This window comes from Aricia agestis, chromosome 13 (genome assembly GCF_905147365.1).
Source record: "Aricia agestis chromosome 13, ilAriAges1.1, whole genome shotgun sequence".
Taxonomy (NCBI): domain Eukaryota; kingdom Metazoa; phylum Arthropoda; class Insecta; order Lepidoptera; family Lycaenidae; genus Aricia; species Aricia agestis.
In genome coordinates, this window is record NC_056418.1 from 12,048,635 (window position 1) to 12,063,276 (window position 14,642).

At 37.6% G+C, this 14,642-nt stretch overlaps 1 protein-coding gene across 1 annotated transcript; it reads right to left on the reverse strand.

Annotated features, from left to right (window-relative positions):
* Window positions 1–6,779: 6,779 nt before the first annotated feature.
* LOC121733054 (larval cuticle protein 65Ag1-like) lies at window positions 6,780–9,935 on the reverse strand. Its single transcript, XM_042123154.1, has 4 exons — window positions 9,908–9,935; window positions 9,363–9,569; window positions 7,879–7,983; window positions 6,780–6,954 (listed from the first exon to the last, which is right to left on the reverse strand). The coding sequence occupies exons 1-4, from the start codon at window positions 9,908–9,910 to the stop codon at window positions 6,841–6,843; spliced, it is 429 nt and encodes a 142-aa protein (XP_041979088.1). The 5' UTR covers window positions 9,911–9,935; the 3' UTR covers window positions 6,780–6,840.
* Window positions 9,936–14,642: the final 4,707 nt, after the last annotated feature.

Sequence of the window (14,642 nt, forward strand, 5' to 3'; positions counted from 1 at the left end):
TAACTTTATGATACAATATGTTACACTTATAACGTTGTATCGGCAGACGCCATAGTCCTTCCATATTCCTAGTTACCCATTCCACTACCACCTCACCCCTATATCCGGATATCATTTTAATTCCATTTCCTGCAATAGTCCTACACTGGCCGCTGGCTCACCTTGGTCGTACTCCCATAGTGCGGACAGGGAGAGTCGCCGGCTAGTGTCACATTACATCATCTATATAACGGGCCTCTACGTGTTGGCTTGTGCCCCACGCATGAATTCCAAAGGTCCGGCTGGCCGATTCTGTATCGTACATTTGTGAGTTAATAACTGAGTTAGTAACGAAACGGAGGGGTGAGTAACGGAAAGTGCCACTTTTTGTATTCACTTGCATACAAAAGTGAGACTTTCCGTTTCTCACTCCTCCGTTTCGTTACTAACTCAGTGATTAACTCACAAATGTACGATACAGAATCGGCCACCGGGATTTAATTGCCCGTGAGCAAGGAGTGCTTTAAAGAAACATAATAATAATAATAATAGTTTTACTTGGCAATGGTAAAACTATTATTATTAGGTAAAATAATAATAATATCTATGGACGCTTCACACCACGTCAGTCTGGCCCCGTGCTAAGTACCTACCTGATGGACTTGTGTTACAGGTACCAGACTACGGAAATAATATACTAGGTGCATTGGGGTAACTTCGGAAGAAAAAAAAATGGGGATATTCCGAAAATGGCAAATAATTACCAAACAGAAAGTAATTTTGAGCTCTGGCTACATTAACCGAGACGCCAATTTAATCACCTCCCCCACTTCCTTTCCCTCGAGCCTTCAGCCGGCAGTGTATGTGCGCTAAGTTCATTTTTTCGCGCCAAGTGCAATTTTATGATTTTTTTGGGATTATCGAAATTATCGAAATTACCCCGTATTGTTTTACACAGAAATTAGGTAAGTTACGTAATATTTTGTTTTTTTTTAAAGAAGCTTTGACGTTTTTTGCTTTCCTAAGAATAGGTTATGTTGCTCTAGCTATGATTTTTAATAAACATTCGAAATAACCCCAGTGGGGTAAATTTGTTAACGAAATTTCCCCAAAAATTTTTTCAGTCTTTTGCAGGGGTGCGCAACATAATATAATATTCCGATTTGATGGTCCTAAAATATGGATTGTTCTATTTGTAGGACAAGAAGTTCAAGTTACTCTTGAATTATATAACTATAATAACCTATCATTATACAAAAAAACAGCTTATTAGGGTACCGTTTTAGTCGTTTTAGTTCACTAATCAACAAAACTTAGTTGACTACGGAACCCTAAAACGATGGCCCCAACGAATAAACGTGCAATCGAAAAAAGACAACTTTTCAGCAGGACCAAAAAACGTTTGGAACCACATAACTTTGACTACATAATAAATAGACAAATACAATGTATGACCAAATTAAAGGTAAAAAAAATATCTTTCAGCTCATATGTTTATTATAAATCAAATATTATCGGTTTACCACATATTTAAGAAAAACCATATAAAATTATTATTCTAGTGAATAATATGTGACTTGTTAACACTATTGTATCAATGCACGTTTATTCGTGTTATAAATGAAGTTTTGACAAGCGCAGTGAAATGTTGCATGGTTATTCCACGTATATTTTTCTTTCCCGGAGCCATGCTCTGGTCATTTACACGCTTATTATTGTATATTTTGTTGTTTTTACATGTTCATAAAGATAAAAGCCCGTATAATAGTGTTAATAAGATCAACTCATATTTATGTAATACGACCTTGTTAGTGCATGGTATAAAATGTAAATCTATACTAATATTATAAAGTGGAAGAGTTTGTTTGTTTGAACGCGCTAATCTCAGGAACTACTAGTCCGATTTAAAAAAATATTTCGTTATTAGATGGCTCATTTATTGAGAAAGGTTATAGCTTATAAATTATTATTCTAAGACTAATAGAAGCGAAGAAACATAGGAAAATGTGGAAAAAACCGGGAAAAATATTTGAAGGCACTTATCTCGCGAACTACTGGATGAATTTGTAAGTTATTTGGCACAGATGTAGAGTAGGTCATGATGTGAAGGAACATTGGCTATTTTTTGCGGAAAAATGTACGGTTTCCGTAAAATTTCTCATTTATGTGGACGAGACTGCTTGGAACGTCTAGTCAGCTAATATTTCTTGTTGACGGTTCAGTAAAAAAATATTGTTGATCTATTGTTGTTGTTGATAAATATTGACCTCTCTCGCGCCTCTGCGTGGACACATACATATAAAATGGAGTACAACCTTGCCTATAGATCCTTCAAGACAGAGAGATCACTCGGGCAAAGAAACAGCACGTCAATAGTATTGGTGAGAGACTCGAGTGCCTGTGAATTCTGTTCTCTGGCCTAAGCTATTGAATGGTATATCTGAAAGCCATCCTACCATCCTACTACACTACTACAAGTAGGAAATGGATCGTTGGCCCACGACGCAAAATACAAAGACGTTCTTCTGGGTAAGCTCTTTGCGTTAAACTCGGCCCTTGATGACGAGGGATAAAAATCATACCACGATACAGGAGCATCATGTCGGATATTCGGTTATTTCAGCGCTCAGTATAAATAGTCCTGCGTGCCCTTGATATCCCAAAGTCGAGTGAGGCTGACGGAATCCCTCCTATTGTGTTGAAAAAGTGTGCTCCAGATTTTAACGCGTCTTAACGCGTCATTTTCGGTTCTCCTACTCTTCTGGCATTGTCCCGGCTTCTTAGAAGATAGCCTTAGTGTACCCGATTCCCAGAAAATCCTTCCAACTACAGACCAATTGCTAAAACCTCCGTCTTCTCGAAATTAATGGAATCCATTATCAGCTCTTTCGATACTTGGGTGGCCTGACATTACTAAGCGACAAACACTACAAACAGCACGGGTCCGAAAGGGTCGCTTGGCTGGTTATCTCTTGGCGTACCAAACTCATCGTTGGGCTCAGGTGATTGTGTGGAGAGGAGAGGCATTGGCTGTTAGTTTGGACATTGCGAAGGCCTTCGATCGGCTTTCGCTCAAACTGCTGCTATTCCATCATATGGGCTTCCCGAGAACTTATGCAAAATGGGTCACAAGTTTTTTGCAGATCAATGACATGTTACAGATCAACCGCATTTATTGCTATGCGGATTCGGAGTACAGGTGATGCCCTATGTATCGGCTTCCCCCATATTTCTCGGCTAAATGTCATTGAGAGTCAAATCGAACGAATCGAACAAATCGTCAATTTATATTGTGTAAAATAAAGAATTCACAGGATAAAGTCTCTGAATGGGGAAGACGTTATTTAGTCCAATTCAACTCCGCCAAGTCTGCGCGTTCACAATTAAAAAGGTCGTATATCCTCGTTTTCAGGGCACCTCTTTAACAATCCCCTCCCAGCATTGAAAGACTTGGTGGAAACATATCGAGCGAAGTCCAGTTCCGATGTCATCTAGAGGGTGATGCCAAGTTTGTCTCGAAAAAACTTGTTTTTAACAGGACGAGACAGTATTTCAGTCTAGACCAATGCCTGCAACTCTACAAGACGCAGGTTTGGCTTCATATGGAATACTGTTCTCATCTCTGGGCAGGGACCCCAAAATACCAACTAATCACATCCAATGAAGGGCCGCTCGAATTGTTGACTGCCATAATGTTTCAAACAGGCTGGACCCCTTGGAATTACGCCGAGATGTAGCTTCACTCTGCATCCTCTATCGGTTGTATCACGGGGAGTGCTCTGAGGAATTGTTCGGAATCATACCTCCCGCAACTTTTCGCCATCATTCCACATGAAAAATATACCATTCTCATAACCTTGATGAGTGGCAGTCTTCCGCGTAACTTTCTGCCGGCCACTGTAAAATTGAGAATGAACTGTCACCAGCAGTATTTCCGGACCTATTTAAACCTGCAAGAAGAAAGCTTATCCCGCTTAAAAAGACCGGCAACTCACCAGCAGCTCTTCTGATAAATATTACAATAGCTCTTCGAATAACTTTTACAAAAGCAAAAAAGACAAGAGAAATTAGTAAAAAATAATAGAATAGCTGTAATTATTATATTCAAAGTTTCGCCATCTACAATGAGGCATCACTGATAAAAGTAGCTTGCATTTTTACACGAATAATCGTGCAAGAGTTATAACCCAAAGGAAAGGATACACACGAGCGCCAGATTGTTTTAACACGTCTATTCTGGTGAACTCAAATAAACAAATAATCTGCAATAAGCGCATGTTTTATTATTAATGTGATATATGTTATTATTTTTTCCGTACAGTAAAGGTTTACATTGCTATAAAATCGTTATTTTAAGTCAAAAAATTTCGAAAAAATTTCCATAGGTGTGCATCAAACCAAAAATGCAAAAAAAATTTTTGGGTAAGAGTTCTTGCACGTTTATTCGTTGGGGCCATCGATATAACCTCCTCCTTTTTGGAAGTCGGCTAAAAACTATTCTATGTCCTTTCCCGGGACTCCAAGTATACATTTCATCAAAATGGTTTTAGCGGTTTAAGCGTGCAGAGGTTACAGACAGACAGACAGACACACATTCGCATTTATAATATTAGTACGGATATTGACCCATCAATCCCCAAGCGGCACCCAGCTGTCGCATAACAATTGAAAATCTATTGTGTCTGCGATTCCCACGGACGCTTTTCTGTGGGCCGATTCTGTATCGTACATTTGTGAGTTAATCACTGAGTTACTAACGAAACGGAGAAGTGAGTAACGGAAAGCCTCACTTTTGTATGCAAGTGAATAAAAAAAAGACACTTTACGTTACTAACTCCTCCGTTTCGTTACTAACGCAGTGATTAACTCACAAATGTACGATACAGAATCGGCTAGGACCGTTCGTTCGCGTTAGTTACGTTAGACTACGGTTACACGGTCAGTGTGGCATCAGTTCAGTGCATCAGTTTGAGACCAACACCAGAATAATGGCTGAAAAGTACATAAAAAAAACCGGCCATGTGCATGTCGGGCCACGCACAATATACACGGTACGTCCGTTTGTATGGTCAATGAATGTACATTCATAATGTGTTTTACACTACTAACAACATCATCTCAGTAACTTTCAAAGGAATTTGAACGAAAAGTTCCTTTATACTTCGCCGAATACATTTTTTTTGAATTGATCGACTATTGTCTAATACTCAATAACTTATGAACTCTTCTTAGCCGTGATAGTTTTCCATTTAAATTCAGCATATTTCATACTCCCCTGAATTTTTTCACATTTCCAGAAGCAACCGTTTAGCTGGTAGAAAGGGGGGACACTGGACTCTAACGATTATTTCCACTTTAAAACTTAATATTTCACAAACGGATCCCTAAATTGGAAAATGATCTGTGAATACTCATAATATTTTTAAAAAACCTTTCCAACGACACCCTACACGATGGGGTGAACGCGACAAAAAAAACATCCCCGCTTGATGTGTAGTGTACCATAAAAAATATATATTTTTAAGATTTCATGTACCTACCATTTTGTCGGCATCATTAATATGTGCATTCATACCAAATTACAGCTTTGTAGGTATTATAGTCTCTGAGAAAAATCGTGGACAGACAGATAGACAGTCAGACAGACAGACGGTTAGACAGACGGACAGACCGAAACTATAAGGGTTCCTTGTTGACTTCGGAATCGGTGATCATTCTCCCGTCAGTCCTGACCAAACTGATGGACTGATCACTGAAGAGTCTGATGTACGTGGTGTAACCGCAGTCTTACAGGACATCCTGTAGCTCTTTTCTCTGTCCTTTAATTTCATTGCACGAAAGCTCAATTCAATGTTTATCTCCAAACCAACTAGCAACAGACTAGTTATAGTCACGATTAAACTACCATGGTCTTAACCAGACCAGTAGCTTAGACCACAGAAATAAATCAAGATAGAACGGCTAAGCGGGTGGAGTACGCGTGTTTCAATCTTGCACAAGTGTGCAAGATTCGTTGAACGTTCATTCAGTCAGCGCGCAAGTCTCGACTTGATTACACCGGAGCGGTTGTGCAAAAATGCCTCATTGTGCAGTGTCTAATTGTAAAAACAGAGGTACGAAAGTGAATCGGTCAAAAGGAGGTATTTCTTTCCACGGGTAAGTTTTTGTTCTAACTAAAAGCAAAGCAAAAATTGACACGAGCGATTCCTTAGCAATGCACGCGTCGCCGTTCTATCTTGATTTATTTCTGTGGCTTAGACCCTTTCGAAAAAAAAAAAAGAAAGCTCGAAATTCTTTGCAGTGACACAGTTTCAGCGCCTCACCGACCACCGTATCTTCGTGTTAACGGACCCTATACTAAACCTACTGTTAAACTATTTCGTAATCTTCGAGGTCAATTATAATAATATTTATGAGGTTAATAAAAACATTAGGGTGCTCGAATTTGAACGCTTTAATTTTTTTATTGTTTTCAGTTGCTTTAATTTGCAGCAGCTTAACAGGTGAGTTAAAGGAATTATTTTTAAAGTGCCCAAGTGTGTGCACAAGATTATGAATTTATGACTATTTAGTAGTGATCCGAAGAAAGCTAAACTAGATCAAGCTTTTTGTTTAAGGTTTATGTTAAGAAGAAGAAGAAGAATTAGAATAATGCGAACAAAACTATCTTCTTTATAATATTTGAAGATGTACTTTAATCCTTGTTAGATAATTATAATTATATTATGACCATAAAAGAGTAATAAAATATAATATAGGGGTAGAATAGAAGATAAACGAAAAATAAATTAAGACTACTGTGTTTATTTCTCCATTTTATAAGACTAGAGAGTATTTGTTGGCAGTGGTGACTAAATTAGCTTAGGCGCGGGCGACGTTCTCGGGTTTTGGTGGGTGGGCGGCGATGAACTCAAGAGACCTGAGGATGTATTCGGGGATGGCCTGGGGAGCTGGGGGGGTTGGCAGATGGGCACCCTGGAAAAAAAGAAAAAAATTAAATAAAAATGCAAAAAATAACAAAAATTTTAAGGGTAAATTTCACTTTTTTAGAAGCAATTATTGTCTACGTGATTGTACTTTTATTTAATCTATTGTAGGGAATTATTGTGTCAAGTATAAGCACAAAATTGTTAGAATCCAACCTAAATGTCGTGTCGTGGGCTCAATGTAAGCTCTGACCTTATAACATTTTAACTTGATTTCCTAATATATTATCATCACATAATATAGTAATTTACATAACGCTATTGAGATTACAAAATTAGATTGTATATTGATAATGTCAAAAGACACTCTAGATGTGTGGTCAAATTAATTAATTCGATTTAACTGGTTCAGCGGGGCTGAAATGGTCACATTTCGCAGTTTCTCTCAATCAATTCAGCAAATGAATTGTCAAAACTGTCAAACTGACGAATGTCAAATCAGTACAAAAATACAGAAATGAATAATTGCAAGCAGAGTTGCATTTTGCGATTAAAAAAAATTAATCATATTATGATTCATATGATGATTCTTCAAAGCGACCATTTTAGCCCCGCTGAGTTGCTTTAATAATTGATTCTAGAAGTATCCCAGACCATCGTGCTGTTAAAGTCATAAAAATAATTATTAAACTGTTCCTAGGTCAACCGCAAATTTTTGTCAGTAAGATTTTTTTAAATAAGTAGCAGGATTTTTTTAAAAGTTCCTAGGGAATTCTCCTTTTTGGTAAGATAGAACCAAAAATTGTTTGAGAAATTTTAAAAGTAAAGTTAAAGCTTTTGAAGTACGTTGATATTAGTGTTTTGTTAATGTTAATCATTTTGGTAAAGTTATTATCAAAAAATTTTCCCAAAGCTAGTGAGGATTTTTGTACAATTGTGCAGGGTTTTTTTTTTATTTTTTTTAGATTCTTACCTGGGGCTGAAAACCGTTCTCGTCAGCAACCCAGGTGAGGTCGATGGACTGACCGTCGGGGGCGACGTAGTGGGATTGACCGGCCTGGACTACAGCCTCACCCTCCTGAGAAAAAAAAAACAAAATATTAATAAATATGGTCACAAAAAATCTATGTAGAAAAAAGGTGTGATATCTATAATGTTATGCTAACTAAGTCTTGATAAATCCATTATATTTCAGTTATAATTATTTATTTGCAGGATTTGTGGGATTTTTGATAATTTTTCCATTATAAACGAGCAATCTCTAAAATTTAATCATTATTATTAAGAGTATTTTCATATTATAAAATATATTGATGCCATCATCGTTCGACACTATCGTACGAAGGTTACAGTTAATTTATGCACATATTTCGACAGTGAATCTTCGCTCAGATGTCATTCTGTTCCGAAACAGATTATTAATTTTGGAGCTTGAACATAAAGTTATTTTCCTTAAACTTATGTTATATAATATACTAAGATAGTTCTTGTAAAAGTTTACCTCATATAAAAAAGGTACTAGGATTTTGCAATAGCATAAGGATTTTGCAAATATGTGAAAAATTCTAAAAGCTCGATAAGCAAAAATTTCTAAAATCTCTACAGACAAAATTTTATAGCCGTGAAGCTCCACAGCCGTAGGTGCCATAGCAATAAGCTCTACAGCCTTGGTCATGTAACTTCAAAGTTTCAAAGCCCCCACCTCAGCTATGAAACTCTACAGTCCATAGCTGTAAGTTCGACAGCCAAAAGTTACACAGTAATGAACCTCCACAGCCATGAAACTCCAAAGCCATGAAACTCTGTAGTCATGAAACTCCATAGCCATGAAACTTTATGGCTATGAAACTCTAAAGCTATGAAACTCTGTAGCCATGAAACTCTGTAGCCATGAAACTCCATAGCCATAAAACTTTATCGCTATGAAACTCCACAGCTATGAAACTCTACAGCAATGAAACTCTATTACTATGAAACTCCACAGCAATGAAACTCCGCAGCCATGAAACTCCATAGCAATGAAACTCTATTACTATGAAACTCCACAGCAATGAAACTCCATAGCCATGAAACTCCACAGCAATGAAACTCTATTACTATGAAACTCCACAGCTATGAAACTCCGCAGCCATGAAACTCCACAACAATTAAACGATATTACTATGAAACTCCATAGCCATGAAACTCCACAGCAATGAAACTCTATTACTATGAAACTCCACAGCTATGAAACTCCGCAGCCATGAAACTCCACAACAATTAAACCATATTACTATGAAACTCCACAGCCATGAAACCCCATAGCCATGAAACTCTATAGCCATGGAACTCCACAGCAATGAAACTCTATTGCTATGAAACTCTACAGCCTTAAGCTTATCAATCGAAAAAAATCACACTTATAATTACTATTCATTTGCCCAATGCCAATCTATTAGACTCATGAAAGAAACTTACAGCGGGGACTCCCCTCAGTTGTCCGCTAGCCTGGGCGGCGATGCCGTTGCTGGTCTCGAATCCGTAGGCGAAGCCGTCGTGGGAGACGTCCTGGTCGTTCCTGATGACGGAGGCGTCGGCCTCGGGGCCACGGTACTCCTTCTGGACGAGGTGGCTGACGTCAGCGGCAGCGACAGCCGCGAGGGCTAGGAAGGCAACGAAGAATTTCTGAAAAAAAAATTAAAGTCACTTTTATGCTTGACAGTACATTGATTTAGTTACTAGTTTGATAGCTTGAAATATTCGAAAGTTGAATGCAAAAGTTTTTTTAACGTATTTTTTTAGGTTCTTGAAAATGGCAAAACAATTATTAAAACATAATATATACTTATTACTTAATTGTGTTAACAAAAAAGCCCATTATTAATCATAAAAAAGCTCTTTTGTATCCAATTAAATTTTTCGTTCTATTCTATTCCCAAACATTTTTAATATTCTTTTTTTTGAAGTCAATCCTTTTTTTTCTGTACTGAAATATTTTGAATATTTTTTTCGCGATAACTCACCATAGTGTGTGTTGGTTATCACTCGGCTTGCGACTGTGGCCTGTGAACAATCGAAGAGCTTTATATACTGACCGAATATTCTAAGACGATTTGCATTATTTTGCAATGACGGCTGCGTATTTTTACAAGGTGAACTTGAGTAGCTTTTTCCAAAATGATAAAGTGGCGGTTTTGAGCCGTTGTTTAAATTTAAAAAAATAGTATTTTCTTACATAGCTCATAGCTGATAGCTACGTGTGTAAAGCTTCTGCTATTTTTGAGCGACTTCCCAAAAGGAGGAGGTAGTATTCGGCTGTATCTTTTTTTGTATGTTCAACGATTACTCAGCCGTTTATGATCCGATTTTCAAAATTCTTTTCATCATCATAATATAGAGTTTAGCTCGAATTTGGTACCATGTTCACAAAAGTGGTGGTCTGATGATGGGATCCATCAGGAATCGATTAGACTCCTTGAAATTTGTATGGAAACATATAGTGATTTCGATTTTTTCTGAAGCATTCGAGGTAAATGCTATCAAAAAGTAAAATTTCGCATCAGGTTAAACCCTGGATCCGAAGCTACCCAACAGAACTTTATAAACTTTAAAGATACCGGTTCGGGGATTTTAACTATGTCTATATCTATAATAAAATATGTATGTTAGTTTTAAGGTATTTATTATATAATTAATATGTATGTTAGATTTAAGGTATTTGTTTTATGGACCTCTGATGCCCAAGATTTGATATAATTTAATTCTTTAATAAGGAAACCTTTCTTTACGGCCATGCTAAGTATGTATTACTACACTTGCAATATACAACAGTCGCCCAAAGAAATCCGCAAAATCAGAAAAGTTACAAGTCCGTTACTGAAAGAACCTCTTTTATGAAGGTTGAAAGTTTTTACTAAAACAGTAAGTTCACAAGTTTTATTATAGGTGTAAAAAAATTCTGGAAAAAACCAGGTGTTAAAAAGTAAAAAGGTTGAAATAATTTCATTTACTAGTCGTAGATATTTTTATATGTCAATCCGGATGAACAAGATTTTTGTTCTTCTATTTGTATGACATAATGTATTCTAATTTAAATGTTTCAGATGATGCCATATCACGGACACGTTACATTTTTTTGTTTGTTTCTATTTGTAAAATATTATTTTTATTGGCATTTTAAGTAGTTATGCGACATATTTCCTATTGTAAATTTATATACTTTATTTTTAACATTAAAAATAATTAATTTCTTGCGTTGGCTCTCTTTGAGGACGCTATCACAAAAATTATTACAAAAATTAGCAGGTCCGTACGAATATCGACGTTAACATTAAAATAACATTCAATATCGGCGCGCCTTGTACAATGGCGGTTACGACGCTCGCCGCGTTCTTGATAGGGCGAAAATGTATGAAGAAATTTGAGAGCGTTTCTTATTTTTTCATATAAATGGAAATGTTATTTATTTTTATATAAAATATTAAGCTATTCGTACAGGGGACTAATTAAGCAACATTTTTTTTGTAAGTATATTTATTTTCCTTAGTTCAGTGTATTAATTGGCTAGAATGGTACCTAATCAAACCCCATTTTTTTCAATCTTTTGCTATTATTGTGATGGTTAAAACGTATTTATATATCCTCGCAGTGTAACTCCTAATTATTTAAAATGGTACCTGAAAATCGCTGATATTTGTGAAAAAATGTGATAGCGTCCTTAAATCTACTTTAGACAATTTTTTGTGTATTTACTTTTCGCAAATAATTGTTGAGTAAGTATTTCATTTTCATTCATAGCTTTACCGTGGGCCGTGGGCCGTGGGCCGTGGCAGTCCCCGAGTGCCACACGTATAGAGCACAATTATTATCTCTAAACGAGCAATTCTTGTATATATATATACTCCATCTTTCGAAAAAACAAAAATTTCTCTGACTTCATACTAATCTGACCTATACATCATAAGAAAATCGTTATAACTTCTAAAATATCTGACTTAGAGCATTGAAGTGAAGAATTTATTAACCTCCTCTATATTTTTAAAATAAAAAAGAACCAGTTTAATGCGCTAGATTTTTCACAAAAAGCCATTAATTAAAAAATACACTATTTTTTTCTTAAACTTTAAATTGTTTTTCGTATGGGAGTGCCCCTTAATTATTTATTTTATTTTAATTTTGCGATTAAATAAGTACACAATAATTGAGAATTTCGTAAAAAAAATCATGTGTCTACATAATATTATTATAGCCATTATAGATTAGGAGCCAAATAGGGCAAAATATCACGTTTGTTGTATGGGAGCCTCCCTTGAATCTTAATTTTATTTAGTTTTTAGTATATGTTGTTACAGCGGCATCAGATATACACAATCTGTGAATATTTCAGAAGTCTAGCTATAGCGGTTCTTGAGTAAGAGCCTGGAGACAGACAGAGGGACAGACATCGAAGTCTCAGTAATAGTGTCCCGTTTTCACCCTTTGGGTACGGAACCCTAAAAAAACCCTCTCCCCCCGCGGACACCGAACGGTTAACATCGTCTGACGTGCGCTCCGGGATTAAAAATTATTTTCGGTGTTTTTAAATCGTTGAATTCGTGCTGAGTGTGTATAAATAGCTAGGTAACGGTGTAATCTACGTGTACTGTAAGTTTTTTAACACATTTGCTCGTTTTTTTTCTTGGATTTAACTCGGTAAGTAAATTATTTGTTCACTTTTTATTTAGGGAATTGTAGGTAGGTAAAATATTGTGTGTGTCGGTACCGCTCGCGCGGCGCCGGCCGGTCTTGCGATCAGCTGACTGTGATTATTAAGCTAAACTTTTGTTACGTCTAAAGTAAATTAATAAGTGTAATTGGTACATTTAAATTTTACATTAACACACAATGTCGAGCCAAAATAATATGCCGCCTGATAAAGATACAAACCCGTTTAGTAGAAGTGACAAAACTCCTCGTTCTCCGACATACTCGTCCGGTAAACGTTTGTTGTCGGAATTATCCCCTTCCTCCTTGTCACCCGTGGAGAAGCGTCACCAACCCACTAGGGACGAGCCGCAGCTGTCCCCCGTTACGTCATTGTTAGATACAAGCCGCGCATCCGACGATGCTTGCAATTATTACGAGCTTGTCCGCGAAGCCAGCTCATACTTAGCAAAGATTAATGAGTTCGCAAACGATACCGTATCTCGTCGCAATAATTTTGCCAATAAGTCAGAAATTATGAGTATGACACAAAAAATAACTACAATCGTTTCACTCCTCGCTATTAAGAACTCGTCCTTGGAAACCAAGGTAGCCAATATGGAACGCGAATTACTGGCCGCTAAAACTAATCCCGTAATACATCCAGTCTCCGCCGCGCCTTCTGCCTCCTACTCGGACGCGCTTAAATTAAGACTTGCTAAGTCAGTGCCGCCAGTCGAGACGCGAAAACCACTTCCTTGCGTTATTGCCTATCCGACACAAGAAAAATCGGCGGAATTAAAATCGTCATCGGAGACTAAACAAGCTCTGATGAAAGTCATCAACCCGGCCGACGGCTTCCAATTTCACGGCGTCAAAAAAACCGCCAATTCGGGTGTGATCTTGCGACTAACTAGCGAGTCGCAAGTCAATAAATTAAAATCGGTGGAAGCACTCAAATCGGCCGGTCTGCGACTTGAGTCGCCGAAAGGACGTAACCCGCGTATTCTAGTAAAAGATGTACCGCAACATATGACGGACGATAATTTCTTACTCGCACTTTACAACCAAAATATAAACGGCGAAATTAATATGTCACAAGAACAATTTTTGCGCACAACAAAAATAGTAAGGCGTCGTATTTTAAATAAAGATTATAACAACAGGAAATGGATAGGCATTGAACTAGACCCTGTAGTGCGTAAACACCTGATCGATTCAAAAGAAAAACTTTTCATCGATTGGGCGATGTGTCGCTTCGTGGACGACGTCGAGCTCGTCCGCTGCGGCAACTGCCAACAGTATGGACACGTCGCTAAATTCTGTCGCGATCCTAATCCGTGCTGCTATCACTGCGCAGGAAAACATAGTTCGCTATCGTGCCCCAACAAAGATAAAGACAATTTTAAAACGGTTTGTGGTAGCTGCCTTCGTTATAAAAAACCCTCCGACCACTCCACGGGCTCCCCTGACTGTCCAACGTATAAGACTAAAATGGAGCAACTCATTTTAACAACTAGGTATGGATAGTTTAAATATAGGACAGTTAAACCTCCATAATAACAAGCACGCGACTTTAGAGCTAGAAAAGTTAGTTTCTGATTACAATTTGGACTTAGTACTTGTTCAAGAACAATATCAACTCGCGTCGTCTCGGTCGAAAATGATACAAATGAATAACCTAGCTCGCGCGGGTATATACACACCTCAGTCCAGATTTTCAATCACGGCCTTAATTAACCTTTCGACGTCGCACTGTGCGGTAGCCGAGGTATCGGGTCCTCAGTTTAGAGTTTACATTGTAAGCTGCTACTTTCAGTACTCGGATTCCGTAAGCCCCCATTTACATCAACTTCGACGCGTATTACAATCTCTTGCGGGTAATAAAATCATTATAGGCGCCGACGTTAATGCATCCTCACCCTTATGGCACGGCCAGCTTAGGTACACTGACCGCGACCGACGTACCGCTGTAGAAGACTTTATTGCGGAGTTTAACCTCCATATTCATAACACCCCCGATGCACCACCTACCTTTAGTAGCCCTACGGGCGAATCGTCGATTGACGTCACGCT

Bases quoted from the DNA above. Each gene is read 5' to 3' on its own strand.
- LOC121733054 (XM_042123154.1), bottom strand. The intron at 7,984-9,362 runs GTAAGTTTCTTT...TTTTTTTCTCAG, and splicing joins AACTGAGGGGAGTCCCCGCT to GAGGGTGAGGCTGTAGTCCA. The intron at 6,955-7,878 runs GTAAGAATCTAA...CTTTTTTTCCAG, and splicing joins AGAACGGTTTTCAGCCCCAG to GGTGCCCATCTGCCAACCCC.